Below are 22,220 nucleotides of genomic sequence, written 5' to 3'. Positions count from 1 at the left end.
CAGTTGCAATTGAAATTTAGTTTTGAATAAAGTTAACTTGTGTGAAAAATTTGTTCCAAGTGCCCTTTTTTGAATGTTGAGCCCCTGCCCCTCCAAAGGTCTTTGCACGGCCCTGATCATCATGATGATGAATTTCACCATTTTTGTCTTCCTTTGCGATTATTAAGATGGTTAGAAAGATGATGATGATGGTGGTGATGATGAGTTGAAGATGTGTTGTGACCAAGGATTTTGTGAATGTGTGAAGTCTTTCGCAGCTTCATCCCAACACCACTCGCTGTATTGAGAAAGGGAACTAATCTAGCACACTATGTAGTACAGTAGTGTGTGAGCGGTTTAGAACGCACACCTTTCCTGCGCTGTGATGCTGGAGCGCGCGCCTGTTTCGCATCTCCGCAGGGCGCGCGCGCGCAGCACGTGATCTTTACGCTCTCTGGTTTATTTGTTTTTATATTTTTATGCATTGTTTTGTGTGAATAATGTCTGCCGCCGGGAACGCGTCGCTTCTCCCCTCCGTTAACTTCACCAACCCGTTTGCGCAGCCGTCGTGGCGCGTGGCTCTGTGGTCGCTGGCGTACAGCTCCGTGCTGGTGATCGCCGTGTTCGGGAACCTGGTGGTCATCTGGATCATCGTGGCACACAAGCGCATGCGGACGGTCACCAACTACTTCCTTCTGAACCTGGCAGTGTCAGACGCGACCATGGCGGCGCTCAACACACCGGTCAACTTCGTGTACGCGGCGCACGGGGATTGGTACTTCGGGGATGCGTACTGCAAGTTCCACAACTTCTTCCCGGTGGCCTGTGTGTTCGCCAGCATCTACTCCATGACCGCCATAGCCGTGGACAGGTGTGTGGCACGCACCCGTACACACACACACACACACACACACACACACACACTCAATCTGCAGTGATTCAGGTGCCCTTCGGTAGTTCAGCATCTTGATCATGATCAGAGTTTTACACGAAAAACAGAGTTCTTCGGTTTCTTCACTCGAGAGAATCCTTCAAGGTACGATGTAGATTCATACAACCGAGGGTTTCGTTTTCAGAGAGGGTTTGAACTAGAACCTCTTTATAAAGTGAAGAAACCTTCTCCCTTTCCTCTCCCTTGAGGAACCCATATATCTGAAGGTGGTATAAGGACTGCAGAGAACCATAAGGCATAGGGGTTTGATGGCTTGTTTTATGACACACACACACACACACACACACACACACACACACACAGAGTGGTGTTTGAAAGTTTGTAAACCCTTTAGAATTTTCTATATTTCTGCATACTGTAAATATGACCTAAAACAACATCAGATTTTCACCCAAGTCCTAAAAGTAGATAAAGAGAACCCAGTTAAACAAATCAGACAAAAATATTATACTTGGTCATTTATTTATTGAGGAAAATGATCCAATATTACATATCCATGAGTGGCAAAAGTATGTGAACCTTTGCTTTCAGTATCTGGTGTGACCCCCTTGTGCAGCAATAACTGCAACTAAACGTTTGGGGTAACTGTTGATCAGTCCTGCACACCGGCTTGGAGGAATTTTAGCCCATTTAGCAGTTTCCTCACATGAACTGCTCGCTTCAGGTCCTTCCACAACATTTCGATTGGATTAAGGTCAGGACTTTGACTTGGCCATTCCAAAACATTAACTTTATTCTTCTTTAACCATTCTTTGGTAGAACAACTTGTGTGCTTAGGGTCGTTATCTTGCTGCATGACCCACCTTCTCTTGAGATTCAGTTCATGGACAGATGTCCTGACATTTTCCTTTAGAATTTGCTGGTATGATTCAGAATTCATTGTTCCATCAATGATGGCAAGCCATCCTGGCCCAGATGCAGCAAAACGGGCCCAAACCATGATACTACCACCACCATGTTTCACAGATGGGATAAGGTTCTTATGCTGGAGTGCAGTGTTTTCCTTTCTCCAAACATAATGCTTCTCATTTAAACCAAAAAGTTCTATTTTGGTCCTATCCGTCCACAAACCTTCTGGCTTGTCCCTGTGATCTTTAGCAAACTGCAGACGAGCAGCAATGTTCTTTTTGGAGAGCAGTGGCTTTCTCCTTGCAACCCTGCCATACACACCATTGTTGTTCAGCGTTCTCCTGATGGTGGACTCATGAACATTAACATTAGCCAATGTGAGAGAGGCCTTCAGTTGCTTAGAAGTTACCATGGGGTCCTTTGTGACCTCGCCGACTATTACATGCCTTGCTCTTGGAGTGATCTTTGTTGGTTGACCACTCCTGGACAGAGTAACAATGGTCTTGAATTTCCTCCATTTGTACACAATCTGTCTGACTGTGGATTGGTGGAGTCCAAACTCTTTAGAGATGGTTCTGTAACCTTTTCCAGCCTGATGAGCATCAACAACGCTTTTTCTGAGGTCTTCAGAAATCTCCTTTGTTCGTGCCATAATACACTTCCACAAACATGTGTTGTGAAGATCAGACTGTGATAGATGCCTGTTCTTTAAATAAAACAGGGTGCCAACTCACACCTGATTGTCATCCCATTGATTAAAAACACCTGACTCTAATTTCTCCTTCAAATTAACTGCTAATCCTAGAGGTTCACATACTTTTGCCACTCACAGATATGTAATATTGGATCATTTTCCTCAATAAATAAATGACCAAGTATAATATTTTTGTTTAATTTGTTTAACTGGGTTCTCTTTAGCTACTTTTAGGACTTGTGTGAAAATCCAATGATGTTTTAGGTCATATATATATATATATATATATATATATATATATATATATATATATATATACACACACTAGTGCATCTCAAAAAATTAGAATACAATGAAAAAGTTCCTTTTTTTCATAATTTAATTCAAAACGGTAAACTTTCATATATTCTATATTCATTACATGTAAAGTGAAATATTTAAAGCCTTTTTTGTTTTAATTTTGATGATTATGGCTTATAGCTCATGAAAATCAGAAATCCAGTATCTCAAATTATTAGAATATTCCCTAAGATCAATCAAAAAAAGGATTTATAATACAGAAATGTCCAACTTCTGAAAAGTATATTCATTTATACACTCAATACTTGGTTTGGGCTCCTTTACCATGAATTACCGTATCAATGCGGTGTGGCATGGAGGTGATCAGTCTGTGGCACTGCTGAGGTGTTATTGAAGCCCAGGTTGCTTTGATAGTGGCCTTCAGCGTATCTGTATTTTTGGGTCGTGTGTTTCTCATCTTCCTCTTGACAATACCCCATAGATTCTGTATGGGGTTCAGGTCAGGCAAGTTGGCTGGCCAATCAAGCACAGTAATATCATGGTCAGCAAACCATTTGGTAGTAGTTTTGGCACTGTGGGTAGGTGCCAAGTCCTGCTGGAAAAGGAAATCAGCATCTCCAAAAAGCTCATCAGCAGATGGAAGCATGAAGTGCTCTAAAATCTCCTGGTAGATGGCTGTGTTGACTTTGGACTTGATAAAATACAGTGGACCAACACCAGCAGATGACATGGCACCCCAAATCATCACAGACTGTGGAAACATCACACTGGGCTTCAAACACCTTGGATTCTGTGCCTCTCCACTCTTTCTCCAGACTCTAGAACCGTGATTTCCAAATTAAATGCAAAATGTACGGTACTTTCATCTGAAAAGAGGACTTTGGACCACTGAGCAACAATCCATTTCTTTCTCTCCTTAGCCCTGATAAGACACTTCTGACATTGTCTCTGGCTCAGGAGTAACTTGATATTAGGAATGCGAAAGTTGTATCCCCTTTCTTGAAGATGTCTGTTCGTGATGGGTCTTGATACACTGACACCAGCCTCGGTCCACTCCTTGTGAAGCTCTCCCAAGTTCTTGAATCAACTTTTCTTGACAATCCTCTCAAGACTGCGGCCATCCCTGTTGCTTGTGCACCTTTTCCAGCCACCCTTTTCAGCAATGACCTTTTGTGGCTTACCCTCCTTGTGGAGGGCATCAGTGATCATCTTCTGGACAACAGTCAAGTCAGCAGTCTTCCCCATGATTGTGGTTGTGTGTACTGAACTAGACCGAGAGATACACTGTGTTCATACTGTTTTACTCAAACTCGAAATTAAATATTCTAATATTTTGATATGGGTTTTTTATGTTTTTGTACTGTATGCCATACTGATTAAAATTAAAATAGAAAAATGTTTGAAACATTTTAGTTTATGTGTAATGAGTCTATAATATATAACATTTTCACTTTCTTAAATAACTGATGGAAAATATTGAACTTTTTCACAATATTCTATTTTTTTGAGATGCACTAGTGTATATGTATATATATATATATATATATATATATATATATATATATATATACACACACACACTATATTGCCAAAAGTATTCGCTCACCTGCCTTGACTCACATATGAGCTTAAGTGACATCCCATTCCTAATCCATAGGGTTCAGTATGACGTCGGTCCACCCTTTGCAGCTAGAACAGCTTCAACTCTTCTGGGAAGGCTGTCCACAAGGTTTAGGAGTGTGTTTATGGGAATTTTTTACCATTCTTCCACAAGCGCATTTGTGAGGTCACACACTGATGTTGGACAAGAAGGCCTGGCTCCCAGTCTCCGCTCTAATTCATCCCAAAGGTGTTCTATCAGGTTGAGGTCAGGACTCTGTGCAGGCCAGCCAAGTTCATCCACACCAGACTCTGTCATCCATGTCTTTATGGACCTTGCTTTGTGCACTGGTGCACAGTCATGTTGGAAGAGGAAGGGGCCAGCTCCAAACTGGAAAAACAGTCTGCATGCCTAGGTGCTTGATTTTATACACCTGTGGCCATGGAAGTGATTGGAAGACCTGATTCCGATAATTTGGATGGGTGAGCAAATACTTTTATTTATATATATATATATATATATATATATATATATATATATAAATCAGCTGGATAGTACAGTGGTAATGCTCACTGACTACGATGCGGGAGATCGGGGTTCGAATCCTGGTCGGGGCAAAACATCATCCAGTAAGGGTCCTTAGGCAAGACCCCTCAGGAATGAGTGAAGACATAACTGATAGAGTCATACCGGCTCAGACGTCGCCCGGGTCAACAAGGTCTGCGTCAGTTGCTAGGGAACCGGGGCAAACTGATGAGAAATGGGCTACTGGAACAAGACATCGATGGACGAGGACAGAAAATACAGATTTGCTGGAATGCTACTATACAAGCAATCCCAGAGAGAGGGGATACATGCAGCGAATGTGGGACCATTGGATACTTTGAAACCCACAATCAAGGAGAAATCAAAGAAACAGCTATTAGCCCAGTGTTCCAACATCCATAATTGAAATCTACTATCACAACTAGAGATTAATGAAATACAACAACAATGCTACGGCAAGGGGAAGACAGGTCAGCGGGGAGATGTCATCATCATCCCCACAACCAGAGATTGGGTACCAGGCCCCAACAGCTAACAGCCTCAACACAAGAGCTGCTGACCTGAGAAGGAAGATCGTGACCCAACTGGAAACCTGGAGCCCCTGACGAATACCGAAGCTGAGTTGCCAAGTACCTTCAGAAGATCTACTAGTAGATGTGAATGCTGCTCTGAAGACAATCTCCACAAGAACCATCACTGAGACCAACAAGCTGATACACAGTACAGCAATAGTAATCATGGAGATGCTTGGACACAAGGTGGGCTCGGAACATAACAAACAGTATCCACCATGGAAGAGATGATTAGAGGCCAAGATAAAGGCAGCACGGAGAGAAGTTAGCCAGCTAGCTGAACTACAGAAAGGGAACATGGTGAATTAAAGCCGCAAGCGGCCTAGACGGGCCCTTGCGCCAGCGGCCAAGGGGGGCGGGGGCATGCGTCCCCGCGAAATACCTTCCACAGCTTCTTCGGCAAGAGACATTACTCCCACAATGGCGACAAAGCACAGAATTGGACACATGGCAACAATAGGGTCTCGCACTGTACGGTGCTCGGGGGGCGCTATAGAGGCCCTGAGGCCCGCCTGGATCTGGGCTTCTGGCTCTCAGTAGCGGTGGCAGTCTAAGAAAAAGGAGCCAAATTTCGTGCGTTGTCGACCATGGCAAGCGCCCCAATAAGGGTCTTGTAAAGAGTTTGCTTGCCAAGTTTGACAAATCAGAAGCTGCAATATCATTTTTGCCATAACCAGCACCCCCAGGGGCGAAAGTGCACAAAATCTGGCGTATATGTCAGGTGAGCTATGAAGAGTTTGCGTATGAAGTTTGATGACAATTGAGAAAATAGAAGATGAGATATAGATTTTTGAAGAATAAATTTTTTGGTTTTTCCCATGTCAGTAGGTGGCGCTATGCTGTACATGAGCCATTATGAGTTGGAAAAATAAGTGTCTACAACAGCAACGTACTATCACAAGGTAGTGGTGTGAAGGAAAAGCATTATGGAATTATTTACCAAAAACCCATTTTGGAGCAATTGCGTCGGCCAAAAACAGCGCCCCCCATGGACGAAAATTCCCAAAATGTGGTATACATGACATGGGAGGTAGTAAGAGGGTGGCCGTGAAGTTTGACCAAATTTGAGGAAAGATTGGATTTTTTGCCCCAAAATAGCGCCCCCAGTGGCGAAATATCACAGAAATTGGGTAACATGTCAGAAGCCCAATGAGTGATTTGCGTGTGAAGTATGAGCAGTTTTGAGCAATTAGAAGATTTGTTATGAATTTTTAAGCATGTAAAATTTTGCATTGAAAATTGATTGACGTATAACTTCTGAACGGTTTATGCTATGTGAAACGTATTTAGTAACTTTTGTCAGCAATGTCTGTAGATGATGTGTATCAATTTTGGTGACATTCCTATGAACGGTCTAGGAGGAGTTGCGCCGTCTTCGTGGCCATGCATTTCGCACAAAAGTGAAATTACCTCACTTCCTGTTGGGCGTGGCTAATGCATTGGCATTACATTATTGTCTGGCTTAGTGAGATACATATGCGTACCAAATGGCATGCCACTACTACAAACTACATGGCAACCAGGCACCTTAATGCGGGAGGCCAAAATCACAACGAGTTAGGGGGCGCTATAGCGGCCCTGAGGCCCACCTGGATCTGGGCTTCCGGTTCTCAGTAGCGGTGGCAGTCTAAGAAAAAGGAGCCAAATTTCGTGCGTTGTCGACCATGGCAAGCGCCCCAATAAGGGTCTTGTAAAGAGTTTGCTTGCCAAGTTTGACAAATCAGAAGCTGCAATATCATTTCTGCCATAACCAGCACCCCCAGGGGCGAAAGTGGGCGAAAGTGCACAAAATTTGGCGTACATGTCAGGTGAGCTATGAAGAGTTGGCATATGAAGTTTGATGACAATTGAGTAAATAGAAGATGAGATATAGATTTTTGAAGAATAAATTTTTTGGTTTTTCCCATGTCAGTAGGTGGCACTATGCTGTACATGAGCGATTATGAGTTGGAAAAATAAGCGTCTACAACAGCAACGCACTGTCACAAGGTAGTGGTGTGAAAGAAAAGCATAATGGAATTATTTGCCAAAAACCCGTTTTGGAGCAATTGCGTCGGCCAAAAACAGCGCCCCCCATGGACGAAAATTCCCAAAATGTGGTATACATGACATGGGAGGTAGTAAGAGGGTGGCCGTGAAGTTTGACCAAATTTGAGGAAAGATTGGAATTTTTGCCCAAAAATAGCGCCCCCAGTGGCGAAATATCACAGAAATTGGGTAACATGTCAGAAGCCCAATGAGTGATTTGCGTGTGAAGTATGAGCAGTTTTGAGCAATTAGAAGATTTGTTATGAATTTTTAGGCATGTAAAATTTTGCATCGAAAATTGATTGACGTATAACTTCTGAACGGTTTATGCTACGTGAAACCTATTTAGTAACTTTTGTCAGCCATGTCTGTAGATGATGTGTATCAATTTTGGTCACATTCCTATGAACGGTCTAGGAGGAGTTGCGCCGTCTTCGTGGCCATGCATTTCGCACAAAAGTGAAATTACCTCACTTCCTGTTGGGCGTGGCTAATGCATTGGCATTACATTTTTGTCCGGCTTAGTGAGATACATATGCGTACCAAATGGCATGCCACTACTACAAACTACATGGCAACCAGGCACCTTAATGCGGGAGACCAAAATCACAACGACTTAGGGGGCGCTATAGGGGCCCTGAGCCCCGGCCAAGTTTGGGCTTTTGGTGCTGAGTAGCGGTGGCAATTCTCGGAACTGGTGCCAAATTTCGTGCGTTTTCGCCCATGGCAAGCGCCCCGAAAATGGCCCAACAGCGGAGAAAAATAAAGAAGAAGACGGAAGAATAATAATAGTGAACTCTTACAAGAACAATAGGGCCTTCGCCCATAGGGCTCGGGCCCTAATAAAGGGGCACCCAGGAAGTACAACTCACTCTCCATACCAGAGGCACTCGAAACTGCCAAACAGCGACTAACAGCTCTGGCCACCCAGTTGAAGAGATACACCAAGGAGGGAGAGGCCAGGAGAATAAACAAGCTGTTCTCCACTGAACCAGCCAAGGTTTACTCTCAGTGGCAGGGGAACAACAACCGGTCAGACCCACCAAGAGCTGAGGTGGAAAAATACTGGAAAGACATATGGGAAAGAAAGGCATCACACAACACCGATGCCCAATGGTTAGTGGACCTAAGAGCTGACCACAGCAACCTCCCAGAACAAGAACCAGTAACCATCTCAATGGCAGACGTCCAAGAAAGAGTGTCAAAGATGAAGAGCTGGACAGCACCAGGCCCCGATATGATCCATACATACTGGCTGAAGAAGCTAACTGCACTCCATGAACGCCTAGCAGCACAGATGAACCAGCTGCTGAGGGATGAGACCCACCCAGAATGGCTAACCCAAGGCAGGACAGTCCTAATCATGAAGGACCCCCAGAAGGGACCCATCCCATCCAACTACCGGCCAATTACCTGTCTCTGCACAACATGGAAGGCCCTGTCAGGCATCATTGCAGCAAAAATGAGTAAGCATGTGGCTCAATACATGAGCAAGGCACAGAAAGGGATTGGCAGCAACATCAGAGGAGCCAAGCACCAGCTACTGGTCGATAGAACAGTCGCCCGAGACTGTAAGAAGAGACAGACCAACCTGTGCACTGCCTGTATTGACTACAAGAAAGCCTACGACTCAATGCCACACACATGGATACTGGAATGTCTGGAACTGTATAAGATCAACAGGAACCTAAGGACCTTCATCCAGAACTCAATGGAAATGTGGAAGACAACCCTAGAGGCCAACTCAAAACCCATTGCCCAAGTCAACATCAAGTGCGGCATATACCAAGGAGATGCGCTATCACCACTGCTGTTCTGCATGGGCCTGAACCCCCTCAGTTGGATCATCACGAAGAGCGGCTACGGGTACCGATTCCGTAGTGGGGCAACAATCAGCCACCTGCTCTACATGGATGACATCAAGCTGTATGCCAGGAACGAGCGAGAAATAGACTTGCTGATCCACACCACCCAGATATACAGCGATGACATAGGGATGTCATTCGGATTGGACAAGTGTGGCCGGATGGTCTCAAAGAGAGGCAAGATGGTCCGGACTGAGGGGATTGACCTACCAGAGAGCAACATAGGTGATATCCAAGACAGCTACAAGTACCTTGGCATCCCACAGGCTAATGGAAACCATGAAGAGGCCACAAGGAAGTCAACCACAGCCAAATACCTCCAGAGAGTAAGGCAGGACCTGAAAAGTCAGCTGAATGGTAAGAACAAGGTCCGAGCCATCAACATGTACGCACTACCAGTCATCAGATACCCCGCTGGTATCATAAACTGGCCAAAGGAGGAGATAGAAGCCACAGATATCAAGACTAGAAAGCTCCTCACCATGTATGGAGGGTTCCACCCCAAGTCCAGCACCCAGAGACTATACACTAAGCGGAAAGAGGGAGGCCGAGGGCTAGTGAGCGTCAAGACCACGGTCCAGGATGAAACATCGAAAATCCGAGAATACATCAGAAAGATGGCCCCAAAGGATGAACTGCTAAGTGAATGTCTCAGGCAGCAGAACCCTGATGAGAGTGCAGAGGAGGAGGAACAGACAACCTGGAGGGACAAACCCCTACATGGCATGTACCACCGTCAGATAGAGGAAGTGGCTGATATCAAGAAATCCTACCAGTGGCTGGATAATGCAGGACTGACAGACAGCACAGAGCCACTAATCATGGCAGCACAAGAACAGGCCATAAGCACAAGAGCCATAGAGGCCAGGATCTACCAGAGTAGCTCAGACCCAAGATGCAGACTGTGCAAAGAAGCCCCTGAAACAGTCCAGCACATAGTAGCAGGGTGTAAGATGCTAGCTGGATCAGCGTACATGGAGAGGCACAACCAAGTGGCTGGGATAGTATACAGGAACATCTGCAACCAGTATGGAATAGAAGTACCCAAGTCCCAATGGGCCATACCACAGAAGGTGGCTGAGAACAACAGGGCCAAGGTTCTGTGGGACTTCAGCTTCCAGACTGACAAACAGATCCTGGCTAACCAACCGGACATAGTGGTGGTGGACAAAGAGCAGAAGAGGGTGGTGGTGATAGATGTGGCGATCCCAGCTGACGCCAACATCAGGAAGAAGGAACATGAGAAACTTGAGAAGTATCAAGGGTTGAAAGAGCAGCTGGAACGGATGTGGAAGGTCAAGGGTTGCGTGGTCCCCGTGGTAGTGGGGGCACTTGGGGCAGTAACCCCCAAATTGGGAGAGTGGCTCCAGCAAATCCCAGGAACAACATCTGAAGCCTCAGTCCAGAAGAGCGCAGTACTAGGAACATCGAAGATACTGTGCAGAACCCTCAAACTCCCAGGCCTCTGGTAGAGGACCCGAGCTTGAGGATGACATGGATAACCCACCCCCGCCGGGGATGAGAAGGATATATATATATATATATATATATATATATATATATATATATATATATAGACACTAGTGTTTTACTGGGAAATACACCACTCGTATTTTTCATCCAAGCTACATCCGGGACATAGAGAACTAAAACTGTGACATAAATCTCGATATGTCACTGGCGAGGAAATCACTGAACTGTTTTGATAAATTTGGGCACTTGTTGTATGTGAATGTGTCCATATAATAAAAATTACACATTGCTTGAAGATATGAAGTTCACACATTGGCTTGAAGATATGAAGTTCATCAGTGCAGTGGTTAGCACTGTCACCTCACAACAAGAAGGTTCCAGGTTCGAGCCTCACAGCCAACAGGGACTTTTCTGTGTGGAGTTTGCATTTTCTCCACATGTCTGCGTGGGTTTTCTCCAGGTGCTCTGGTTTCCCCCACAGTTCAAAGACATGCAGATTAGGTACAATGGGGCCACTGTAATTGGCACAAGTTGTAGTGGTTTCCTAGCCATGATGTATGTACATATATATCTCACTATGGCAAAGCTAAAAAAATTAAATTAAATCTTCTCATGTTGAAAAACTTGCATTTTTCATCCTAAATACATCGCGGCTCTGAGTGATATATTCTCTGACATTTCACTCCGATGATGTCACTCCCAGTGTAAACATAACTCCCAAGATAAACTTCATATCTTCATGCCAGCATATAATGTTCTTTATATTATATGGACACATCCACAAAAAATACGAAAGTTAATCAAAAGAATTTTAATTTTGAACTGGTTCACCATTTTGACAGTGCACATCTAGTCAGCGGGAAAACACTGGGAGTGACATCATCGGAGTGAAATATTGGAAAATATCTCACTCAGATCCGCAATTGTATTGTATGAAAAATGTGAGTTTTTTAACACAAGAAGATAAACTTCATATCTTCAAGCCAAAGTGTGATTTTATTTTTATTATATCGACACATTCACAGACAAAAAGGACCCAAATTTATAAAAACAATTCATCGATTTCCTCATGAGTGAAGAAATTGAAAAATATGTCACAGTTGTAGTTCTCAGTGTCCCGGATGTAGTTTGTAGGAAAAATATATGAGTGGCGTATTTTCCAGTAAAACACTCATAACTTTTTTTTTTGTGTGTGTGTGTGTTTATTATATCGCCCAGTGGGTTCTTTGGTTTATCTCTATCAAAAAACCTTAAATCTTGTGTAGAAAACAACACTGAGTATTAGAGTAGAACATGTTAAGAAACAGTAGTGGGTTTTTCAAAGAGGGTTTTAAAGTGGTGGCAAAGAAGCCTTAACTATCAGAAAACATTAAAAGTAGAACCATTTTAATGTTCTAAAAGTTCTAATGCTTAAAGACTCTTTAGTGGAATTGAATCCAAGCCTCAGAACCTTAAAAACAAGTAGAACATTAAAATAAAATGAGTTAGGTGTTAGTGTAGGTGTGAATTCAGCTTCAGGGATTTTACAGTGTGTATTTCTGTGTAACTGAAAACAAAGAGATGTTTCTTATAGGTGTGTGTGTGTGTTATATTATTTGTTTCAGTGTTATTTAGTCCTTTAGTACAGCACTGTGGAATTGGATTTGGACTGTGATTGGTTAGAAGGTGTTTATTAATTTTCTACAACAGCAATTATGACAGTAGTGCAGCTGCAAATCACAAGTTTACATTAATCCTCTATATCCCAAAGCAGCCTCTGCCGGCGTGTTAGAATTTACTGGTAGCGGCCATGGGTGGCTGTGATGTTTAAAGACATTTCTGCTATACTGTATATTCTACATACTTCGTTCATTCATGAAATAATACTGTGATTGTGGGTACATTAACGCTATACCTTCCTTTTGAAAAAGGAAACAGGATGTGTTGGCATGGACATTGAAGTAGTTATATTAACTGACTGACTAGCTGAGGAGTTACAGTGTCTCTGGAAGTTATGGCTATCAGAAGCACCAGCATCTGTTCTCATTGGATAAAACAGGATTTTTGTGCACCAACGACGACAGTCCACCATGTTTGGATGACAGTGATGATCATGTTGATGTACAGAATGTCAAAATAAAAAAGCTTCCGAGTAATATTAGCATCCTCCTGTTTGTTATGAGTAGCTAATTCTCTAACAATTCTTAGTATTTTTGTTTGACTGTGTTGGTTAGTTTATAGCTGCCACCAGCTTAATCATAAACATAATCTTTCACAAAACTGATCAGAGTGAGATAAATAATATTGCATGTATCATAAAAAATGGAAATCCATGCCACGTTTAGTCACTCTGTGTGTGTGTGTGTGTGTGTGTGTGTGTGTGTGTGTGTGTGTGTGTGTGTAATATAAACAGTGTGTGTGTGTAATATAAACACACTGAACAGCCATAACATTAAAACCATTGACAGGTAAAGTGAATTACATTGATTATGTTGTTACAATGGCACCCGTCAATGGGTGAAATATAAAACAGCAAGAGTGCAGTGAGTTCTTGAAGTTGATGTGTTGGAAGCAGGAAAAATGGGCAAGCGTAAGGACCTGAGCGACTTTGACAAGGGTCTAATTGTGATGGCTAGATGGCTGGGTCTAAGCATCTCCAAAATGGCACATCTTGTGGGGTGATCCCGGTATGCAGTGGTTAGTACCTACTAAAAGTGGTCCAAGGAAGGATAACCGGTGAACCAGCGACAGGGTCATGGGTGTCGAAGGCTCATTGATTTGCATTATGCACGAAGGCTAGCCCATATGGTCCAATCCTATAGAAGAGCTACTGTAGCACAAACTGCTGAAAAAGTTAATGTTGACACCTTTCTGTTTTAGCTAGCATGAACTTTTTCAGCAGTTTGTGCTACAGTAGCTCTTCTGTGGGATTGGACCATATGGGCTAGCCTTCGTGTGCCACCCAAAATGTCCTCCATTCCCAAAAATGTCCTAACTCTGTTGGTAAAAAATGTGTTCTGGTCCTCAATATGTAGCAACTACAAGTTCTCTCTCTCTCTCACATACACACACACACACACACGGATGTGTGATATGTTACAGCTATGCTGTAAATGTATGAAAGGTGCTATAATAATAATAATAATAATAATAATAATAATCCTACTAAATAATAATAATAATTGGGGCTGTCAATCGATTAAAAAACTACTTAATCACACAATTTGCTGTGTTTAATCATGATTAATCACTTTTTCTTAAGACTAAAGCTTGTAATAGTAGATATTTAAATGTATAATCATGGAATTAATATAGAATCAACACAAAGGTATATTTAACATTTATATGGATGTGTCTCTGTGTTTTTATAATGGATTGTGATGTATAATAACAGTGTGACTCCAGTGAACTAAACACTGCTGTTCCTCTGAGAGCAAGCTCAAGCTGTTCTCCTGATAATAAATAAGGATAAAATACACAAATCTTTATTAAAGAATGCATTCATGAGTGAGTCGCACTTCTGATAGGAGTTATTATAGTCAGGAGCAGAGATATTTATGAAACGATGCTTTAGAACAGAGGAGGGATAGTATATCTCTGTAATATTAACTGAATATGAAATAATTCTGTTATTGTTAATGTTACACTCCAGCGTTGTGACTGTCACAGCCATGTGCTATCGAATATTGCGTCCTAATAGTTAGCACTGCCTGTGCCACATGCACACTTTACATTTATTCTTAATGTTGTGAATGGAAACATGCTGAGTGATGTCACTTCCTGTCTGTTCAGGTACATAGCGATCATCCACCCACTGAAGCCACGTATCTCAGCCATGTTAACCAGAGTGGTGATCCTGTGTGTGTGGGGAGCAGCGGTGGTGCTGGCCTTCCCGCTGTGCTTCTACTCAAAGACCAAAGCAACTCCCAATAGGACGCTATGTTATGTGGCCTGGCCCCGCCTCTTCAGTGATGCATTCATGTACTACACACACACGCTCCAATCATTCACATAATCATTCACATCATATTATTAACCCTCTCATCCAATCAGATTTATGCTCCATTTGCTTACAACTTTTCTCCAATCAAAATAATCATCTAATCACTTATTAACACTATTATCCAATCAGATTCATTCTCTAGGTTTCCTTTTCCAGTATTTTTGTCTTATATTAATTATTGTGCATGGTATATTGTTCATAAATATTTTAAACAATTTTAAATATATATAGGGCAAGCATAAGGATCTGATCCAGTCATCTTGCCATCATAATTTGGCCCTTGTCAATTATGCTTGCCCATTTTTCCTGCTTCTAACACATCAACTTCAAGAACTGACTGTTCTCTTGCTGCCTAATATATCCCACCCCTTGAGAGGTGCCACTGTGCAACATTAATCACTGTAATTCACTTTACCTGTCAGTGTTTTTAATTTTATGGCTGACCTACATAGATAGATAGATAGATAGATAGATAGATAGATAGATAGATAGATAGATACACACACACGTGTGTGCGTCTACATAACATCTTGAGAGTAACATGATAAATAATTAACACGCTTATCTTTAGCATGTGAAAATCACCTTTTCCTATTTACCTAAAACGTTCTCATTACAGCTGTGTAAAATGCAGCCTATGATGTCACTAAATACGTTCCACAGTGTTTGAACAATCACATCTAATATGCAAGTTAGATGACAAATTAGAGTGTAGCAACTGGAAACTAAAACTTTTATTTGTTTTTGTGAAGTATTTTGATGTTCTGGACATTACTAGGAGCTAAAATAAAAACCATAATAAATAAATAAACCCTTTAATCATCGTTTGCATTATAATATATATGATTAATCCTCTGTACCCCAGTAGAATTGTAGAATACTGCACCAGATAACTGAGAATAAAAAATATATATATTTTAGTTTTTTTGTCATCCTACAAACATCAACAGCAACTTTAATTTATATGGAGGTTTTCACCAAGGGTGCTTTACAGAGTAATGGAAAAATGCAGTTATAGTTAGAAAGCAAAAGAAAAATGATAATTACAAGTTTTGTTTTGTTTGAAAGAGCCTGATTTGTATTGCAATATGGTATAAAATATGTATTGGTAACTTAATGTATCTACAAATATTACAATGGATATCCTTACATGCACTTAAACCTCATTTCCACAGCCAGGACCAGCTTGGACTTTGGTTTCCAACAATATTGCAGACGTATTTATTACATTTGATACCTTCTTAATGTGTTTAAGCAGTATTTATTATATATTTTTGCCAGTAATTAAATATTGAATTATTTATGAAACATTGTGAAACCGCGGATAATAAGAAATCAGCTGAGAAGTTTAGTGGCTTTCACGAAACTGAAAATGAACTGATTTACAATGTTAGGGAGCACAATTTATTATTTGTGCGTGTGTGTGTGTGTGTGTGAGAGAGAGAGAGAGAGAGAGAGAGAGAGAGAAAATGACGCAATGAGACACATGTGCAAAGTATGAAATATGAAGAATGAAACAAAGTAACTCATTTTCACAGTTGACTGAGACAATGCTGAAAATACCATGGATAAAGAGTTAGATTAGATACCTCTGCAACTAAACATGCTATGGATTTACTTTTTTTTTTACAGTACATGTAGGCCTAATATCATTGATCTCAATCTGGGGTGGGTTTCCCGATAACATTGCCCTTTATAGCTAAAGAAAGAGTTGAGAGACTCTCTTAAGCAACGTATGTTGTCTCTGTATGTGGTTTTCCCGAACTCACTCGTAAGAAGGAGTCTAAAGAGCAACAGGACGAAAAGCGTCTTTGCAATGCGCGTCCCCCGATACAGGCATTAGTAGTTGCAAAAGGTAATCGTACTGTCATTGCTGAAGGCATTAGTAGTTGCTAAATCCGGTCAATAAGGTCACATGGCATTTGTTTTTAAACCAAAATCTAATGAAATATAAAGTGTTTAAAATAAGATAATACAGGGGGCTGCAAAAGTAGGTATACAGTAAGGATTATTCCAGTATTACTAGTATTATAATAGTGGTGCTAGGTTTCATTTAATACTAATGTTTTGTGCAAATGTTTTGTTTTTCATTACTGTATACCTACTTTTGCAGCCCCCTGTATATAGTATCATCTGGAAGCATTGCATATATAATATGGTAATTAATTAATGAAACTATTTTACGTTTTTGGCAATTTTTTTAAAATTCCAGGCGTGTTTTTAATTAAATGAACAAACGAATGAGCAAATAATAAGCTAAATAGTTAGGTAAATGTGTTCCCCGTGCTTGCTCATTTCACTGTTACAGGATTATTTCAACTGTGTTATCCACAGTGCAGAGTGGGCAATGTTCTCCCTTATAAGTGCGCATGCACAGAGAGAGAGAGCGATCAAAACCTCTCTCTCGCACACGTGTGTGCAAACACAATGTTAGCGGTGCAGAAGTGTGTTTCATTTATGACAATAAATTAGTTAATCACTTGTCTAATGGAGTTAAGTTAGATTAAAATGTAGTAATATAAATGTGACATTCTGATATCCATACGTAATTCCATAACATAATGAAATATATTCATAGTGTTTTGCGTACATTTATTTAATAATTAACTCGATGTACTTGCAGTGTACAAGAAAAATTATTTAATGCCATCAGCAGATTCAACACCAGTTTCCCCCGTTGACTGTGAGAGTCCCTCGGAGGCGCATGCCCATTCTGTGTATTTGGCTGTGAGCGAGTCGCTCTTTGTTTTGAACAAGTGGTCCGGGTCTCTCGTAAATTCCAAGCAAACTAACGGACTACTTGAGCTACGATCTTGTTCGAGAAAACCATGCTAGCTTAACGGTGGATCTTAAGAGGTAATTTAAGACTCTCTTGGCCTTAAGAGGCTTTCGGGAAACCCACCCCAATCAATTTATTAAGCTGGTGCCAGCTATAAACCAACACCAACCCAGCCATACAAAAATACTAGGAACTGCTAGAGTTAGCGACTCATAACAAACAGGAGGATACTAACATTACTCTTAAACTTTGTTATTTTGACATTTCTTACATCAACATGATCATCACTGTTATCCAAACATGGTGGATCATCACCATTGGTTCACAGAAATATTGTTTTATCCAGTGAGAACAGACACTGGTGCTTCTAATAGTCATAACTTCCAGAGACATTGTAACTCCTCAGCTGGTCAGTTAGTAGCATTAAATTAGCATTAACTGAGCTTAATTAACCAATAGCTGTGCTTAATTAACCAATACTTCAGAAATGTCAGTGGCAACACAACCAGTTTCCTGTTTCAAAATAAAAGTGTGCTTTTCATGTATATACAATCATGGCATTATTTCATGAATAAATGTTATATTATAGCAGGTATGTCTTTAAAAATCGTGGCCATCTGCAGCCATTACAGTAGACTGAGGCTGTTGGCAATAAGGAGCACTAAAAACATTGTGGTCAAATTGTGTGTGTGTGTGTGTGTGTGTGTGTGATTCAGGTACCACATCATCGTAGCTGTGTTGGTGTATCTGCTGCCCCTAGTGGTGATTGCGATTACATACAGCGTGATTGGAGTGACATTGTGGGGGGGCGGCATGCCAGGAAATTCTTCTGACAATTACCAGGAGCAGCTACAGGCAAAGCGCAAGGTATGTGTGTGTGTTGTAGGATTTGGGTGATATACAGGAAATACAGTAGGCCAGCATACTGGAACACAGGGTGAAACATTACCTAAGATTTGCTCCACCCATTTTATACTGAAAATAATTAGACTTCATAGTACAGATTATGAGAGGGACATAAACCTCATGGTATAGGCATCTTTTTAATGCACACACACACAAATGATTTGTACATGAGATAGAACAGGCTTCTGAGGAGATGCAAACACACACACAACATTTTTGGACACTTGGTATGAACATGAGATGCAGTAGCCTTGTGAGGAAACACGATGGGAATTTAATTTATCTCAAAATACCTGCCCATAAAAACCACATGTGCATATGATATGAGCACGTAGAACAGTATTTGAGAGGAAAAGCGTCCTCACAAAGAGCATTTTTGCTCTGCATGCTGTTACATACCAGGCTACCCTCCCAGCTTGCTTAACCATCAACATACTCAAAACATGGAGAGTAGGGCAGTAACTAAGGTGTATGTGTGTGTGTCAGAGAGAGAAAAAACAAAACTCAAACTGAATTTCTCTGGTTCCTGACGGACCCCTCAGCAAGGTGAGGCTTGCCTTCTCCTTCTCCAAAGACACAGTGAGTCCATCAGGTGTACCATGGGCATGAAGATCCCATGCATTTTTATTCCTGCTCAGGTTTTGTTTAATTTTGTCCCTTTTTAAAAATTTTTTTTCTTTTCAATAAAAGCCAGGCTCATGCATCCTTATCCCTATACTCCCCGTGCAGTTGGTGGGACTGGAATGGCCCCCAAACTGTACTTACCCCAACACCATACTTATCCGTCAATACAACGTAATTTATGTGCAACAATTTTATGTATACATCTCACAGCCTCTACACCGTCACCGTTTTTCCATTCCCACCACACCCAACTCAGGTGCCGCCATCACTACAATTAAAATGATAGTCCCACCCCTACTGAGGGACCATCAGCTGTTCATGTAATGACGCAGCAGGCACCAGTACTTAATTAAAGAAAAATAAAATATAAATGTATGTATGTTTGAGTATGTATATGAGTGATTCCACGCTTATGGGTACTGAAATGGGGACATGAACTTATTTTTAAAAATTCACCTAAAACCATTTCTTTTTTTTCACCCGGATAGCTTTCTTTCATCTCAGAAATATTGCAAAGATAAGAAATTTAATGTCATTGCATGATGCAGAAAAACTAGTCCATGCTTTTGTTACCTCCAGGTTGGATTATTGTAATGCCTTACTGTATGGATGTTCCAATAAGTGCATAAACAAGCTCCAGTTAGTTCAAAATGCAGCAGCAAGAGTCCTTACTAGAACTAGAAAATATGACCACATCACGCCTGTCTTATCCACACTGCATTGGCTCCCAATCAAATTTCGTATTGATTATAAAATACTACTATTGACCTTTAAAGCACTAAATGGTCTCGCACCACAGTACCTGAGTGAACTTCTGCTCCTCTATGACCCGCCACGCCTACTTAGATCAAAAGGTGCAGGCTATCTGCTGGTACCTCGTATAGTGAAGGCTACATCAGGGGGCAGAGCCTTTTCTTACAAAGCCCCACTGTTATGGAACAGCCTTCCAAGTAATGTTCGGGAATCAGACACAGGCTCAGCGTTTAAGTCTAGGCTGAAAACATATCTGTTTAGTCAAGCCTTTTGTTAATGGTGTTTATGAGGTAAAGGAGTAGATCTGGAGGGTCCTCAGACATAGAGCGTTTTGGTAAACTGGGATGTATGGATGCTGTCAGTCCCCACTCGCTTGCTCACTCGAGTTTGTTGACAGCGTAGTGGCTGCTGCTTTATGTCCCAGGGCTCCCTCATGCCTGTGTTACCTTCTGGCTCTCTCATTTTAGTTATGCTGTCATAGTTAGTTGCCGGAGTCCCTGCTTGTACTCGGTGCAATATGTATACTGTTCCTACTTATTCAGGTGACATTGGGCATACCTAACCACCTGTGTTTTCTTTCCCTCCGTCCCACCCCAAATCTGTCCCTCTGAGTTACATGGAGTCAACAGGAAATCTTTTGGTGGAGACGGTAGAGACCTCGACTGGCTATCGTAGCCTGCAGGGAATCGGCCGTCAGACTTTCTGTCGCATGTCCCAGACCCGGTGAAATGTAACTGAATTGTCTTGGCCAGCCCTAAGGGTCCCATCTGCATCTCATCATTGCTGAGGAGTGTGCTCCCATCACCCAATCAAGCATCCAGCCAGAGCAGGTCATGATATATTTTACCATATTAACATGCCATTGTGTGTTATGCCTGATGTAAAGACTCTCGTCTCTGCGAGTCTACCACACAGATTTAATACTTGTCATTTTTAGGGCATACCTAACAACGTGATTTCTTTCTTCCCCCCCCCCCCCCCCCCCCCCCCCCCCATCTGTCCCTCTGAGTTACATGTTGATCCTGGGATTGAGATGCTGGCCTCTTCTGCCCCTCGGACCTGCTTGATCCATCCTGGTGCCCTGTGTCTGGTCGGAGTTTTATCGCCCCACTCCTGTGAAGGACGGCCCCATGAGGACAGTTGAGGGTTATACCTGTTAAAACTGTTAATATTATAGTCAGGCTGTCTGTTGTTGCCCAAATGAGGATGGGTTCCCTTTTGAGTCTGGTTCCTCTCGAGGTTTCTTCCTCATGTCGTCTGAGGGAGTTTTTCCTTGCCACCGTCGCCACAGCCTTGCTCATTGGGGATAGATTAGGGATAACATTAGCTCATGTTTTAAGTCGTTCAAATTCTGTAAAGCTGCTTTGCGACAATGTTTATTGTTAAAAGCGCTGTACAAATAAACTTGATTTGATTTGATTTTTTTACCATCAGGTCACAAAACATGTAATCTTTAATGAATGATATGTTAAAAGATAACTTTAATTTTCTGAGATGTAATAAAAACATATTTATATGCCAAAGTCAAGTCTATGAGTTCCAAAATGATGTCTGTTACATTACTTCTGTTACGATTGTCCATCTCGCGTCTGTTACAAATTAATTACAATCTAGCTATATACCATGTTAATCTTATTGAAAGAATGTGTATGTTTATTCTACTACACATGTTTATTAATTATATTTGCTAAAACATCACCTTCCTATGTTTCAAAAAGTAATTCTACATTGTTAAAATTGAGTGGGCGGCACAGTGGTGTAGTGGTTAGCGCTGTCGCCTCACAGCAAGAAGGTCCTGGGTTCGAGCCCCGGGGCCGGCAAGGGCCTTTCTGTGTGGAGTTTGCATGTTCTCCCCGTGTCCGCGTGGGTTTCCTCCGGGTGCTCCGGTTTCCCCCACAGTCCAAAGACATGCAGGTTAGGTTAACTGGTGACTCTAAATTGACCGTAGGTGTGAATGGTTGTCTGTGTCTATGTGTCAGCCCTGTGATGACCTGGCGACTTGTCCAGGGTGTACCCCGCCTTTCGCCCGTAGTCAGCTGGGATAGGCTCCAGCTTGCCTGCGACCCTGTAGAAGGATAAAGCGGCTAGAGATAATGAGATGAGATGAGTTAAAATTGAGAATATATATGTCCACAACACTTCTGTTACGTTCTGACTTTGGCATATAAATATGTTTTTATTACATCTCAGAAAATTAAAGTTATCTTTTAACATATCATTCATTAAAGATTACATGTTTTGTGACCTGATGGTAAAAAAAGAAATGGTTTTAGGTGAATTTTTAAAAATAAGTTCATGTCCCCATTTCAGTACCCATA

General features: G+C 41.7%; 1 protein-coding gene across 1 annotated transcript in view; it reads left to right on the top strand.

Annotated features, from left to right (window-relative positions):
• The first annotated feature begins 479 nt into the window (after window positions 1-479).
• LOC132896779 (neuromedin-K receptor) overlaps window positions 480-22,220 on the top strand; it is a 33,451-nt gene continuing 11,710 nt past the window's right edge. The window contains exons 1-3 of the mRNA XM_060937841.1: window positions 480-850; window positions 14,630-14,818; window positions 18,336-18,486. Coding sequence (XP_060793824.1) covers window positions 480-850; window positions 14,630-14,818; window positions 18,336-18,486 — 711 coding nt within the window. The remainder of the gene's footprint in view (window positions 851-14,629; window positions 14,819-18,335; window positions 18,487-22,220) is intronic.

Source organism: Neoarius graeffei, chromosome 13, assembly GCF_027579695.1.
Source record: "Neoarius graeffei isolate fNeoGra1 chromosome 13, fNeoGra1.pri, whole genome shotgun sequence".
Taxonomy (NCBI): domain Eukaryota; kingdom Metazoa; phylum Chordata; class Actinopteri; order Siluriformes; family Ariidae; genus Neoarius; species Neoarius graeffei.
The sequence above is the reverse complement of the archived record's forward strand: the minus strand, read 5'-3'. Positions and strand labels throughout refer to the sequence as shown.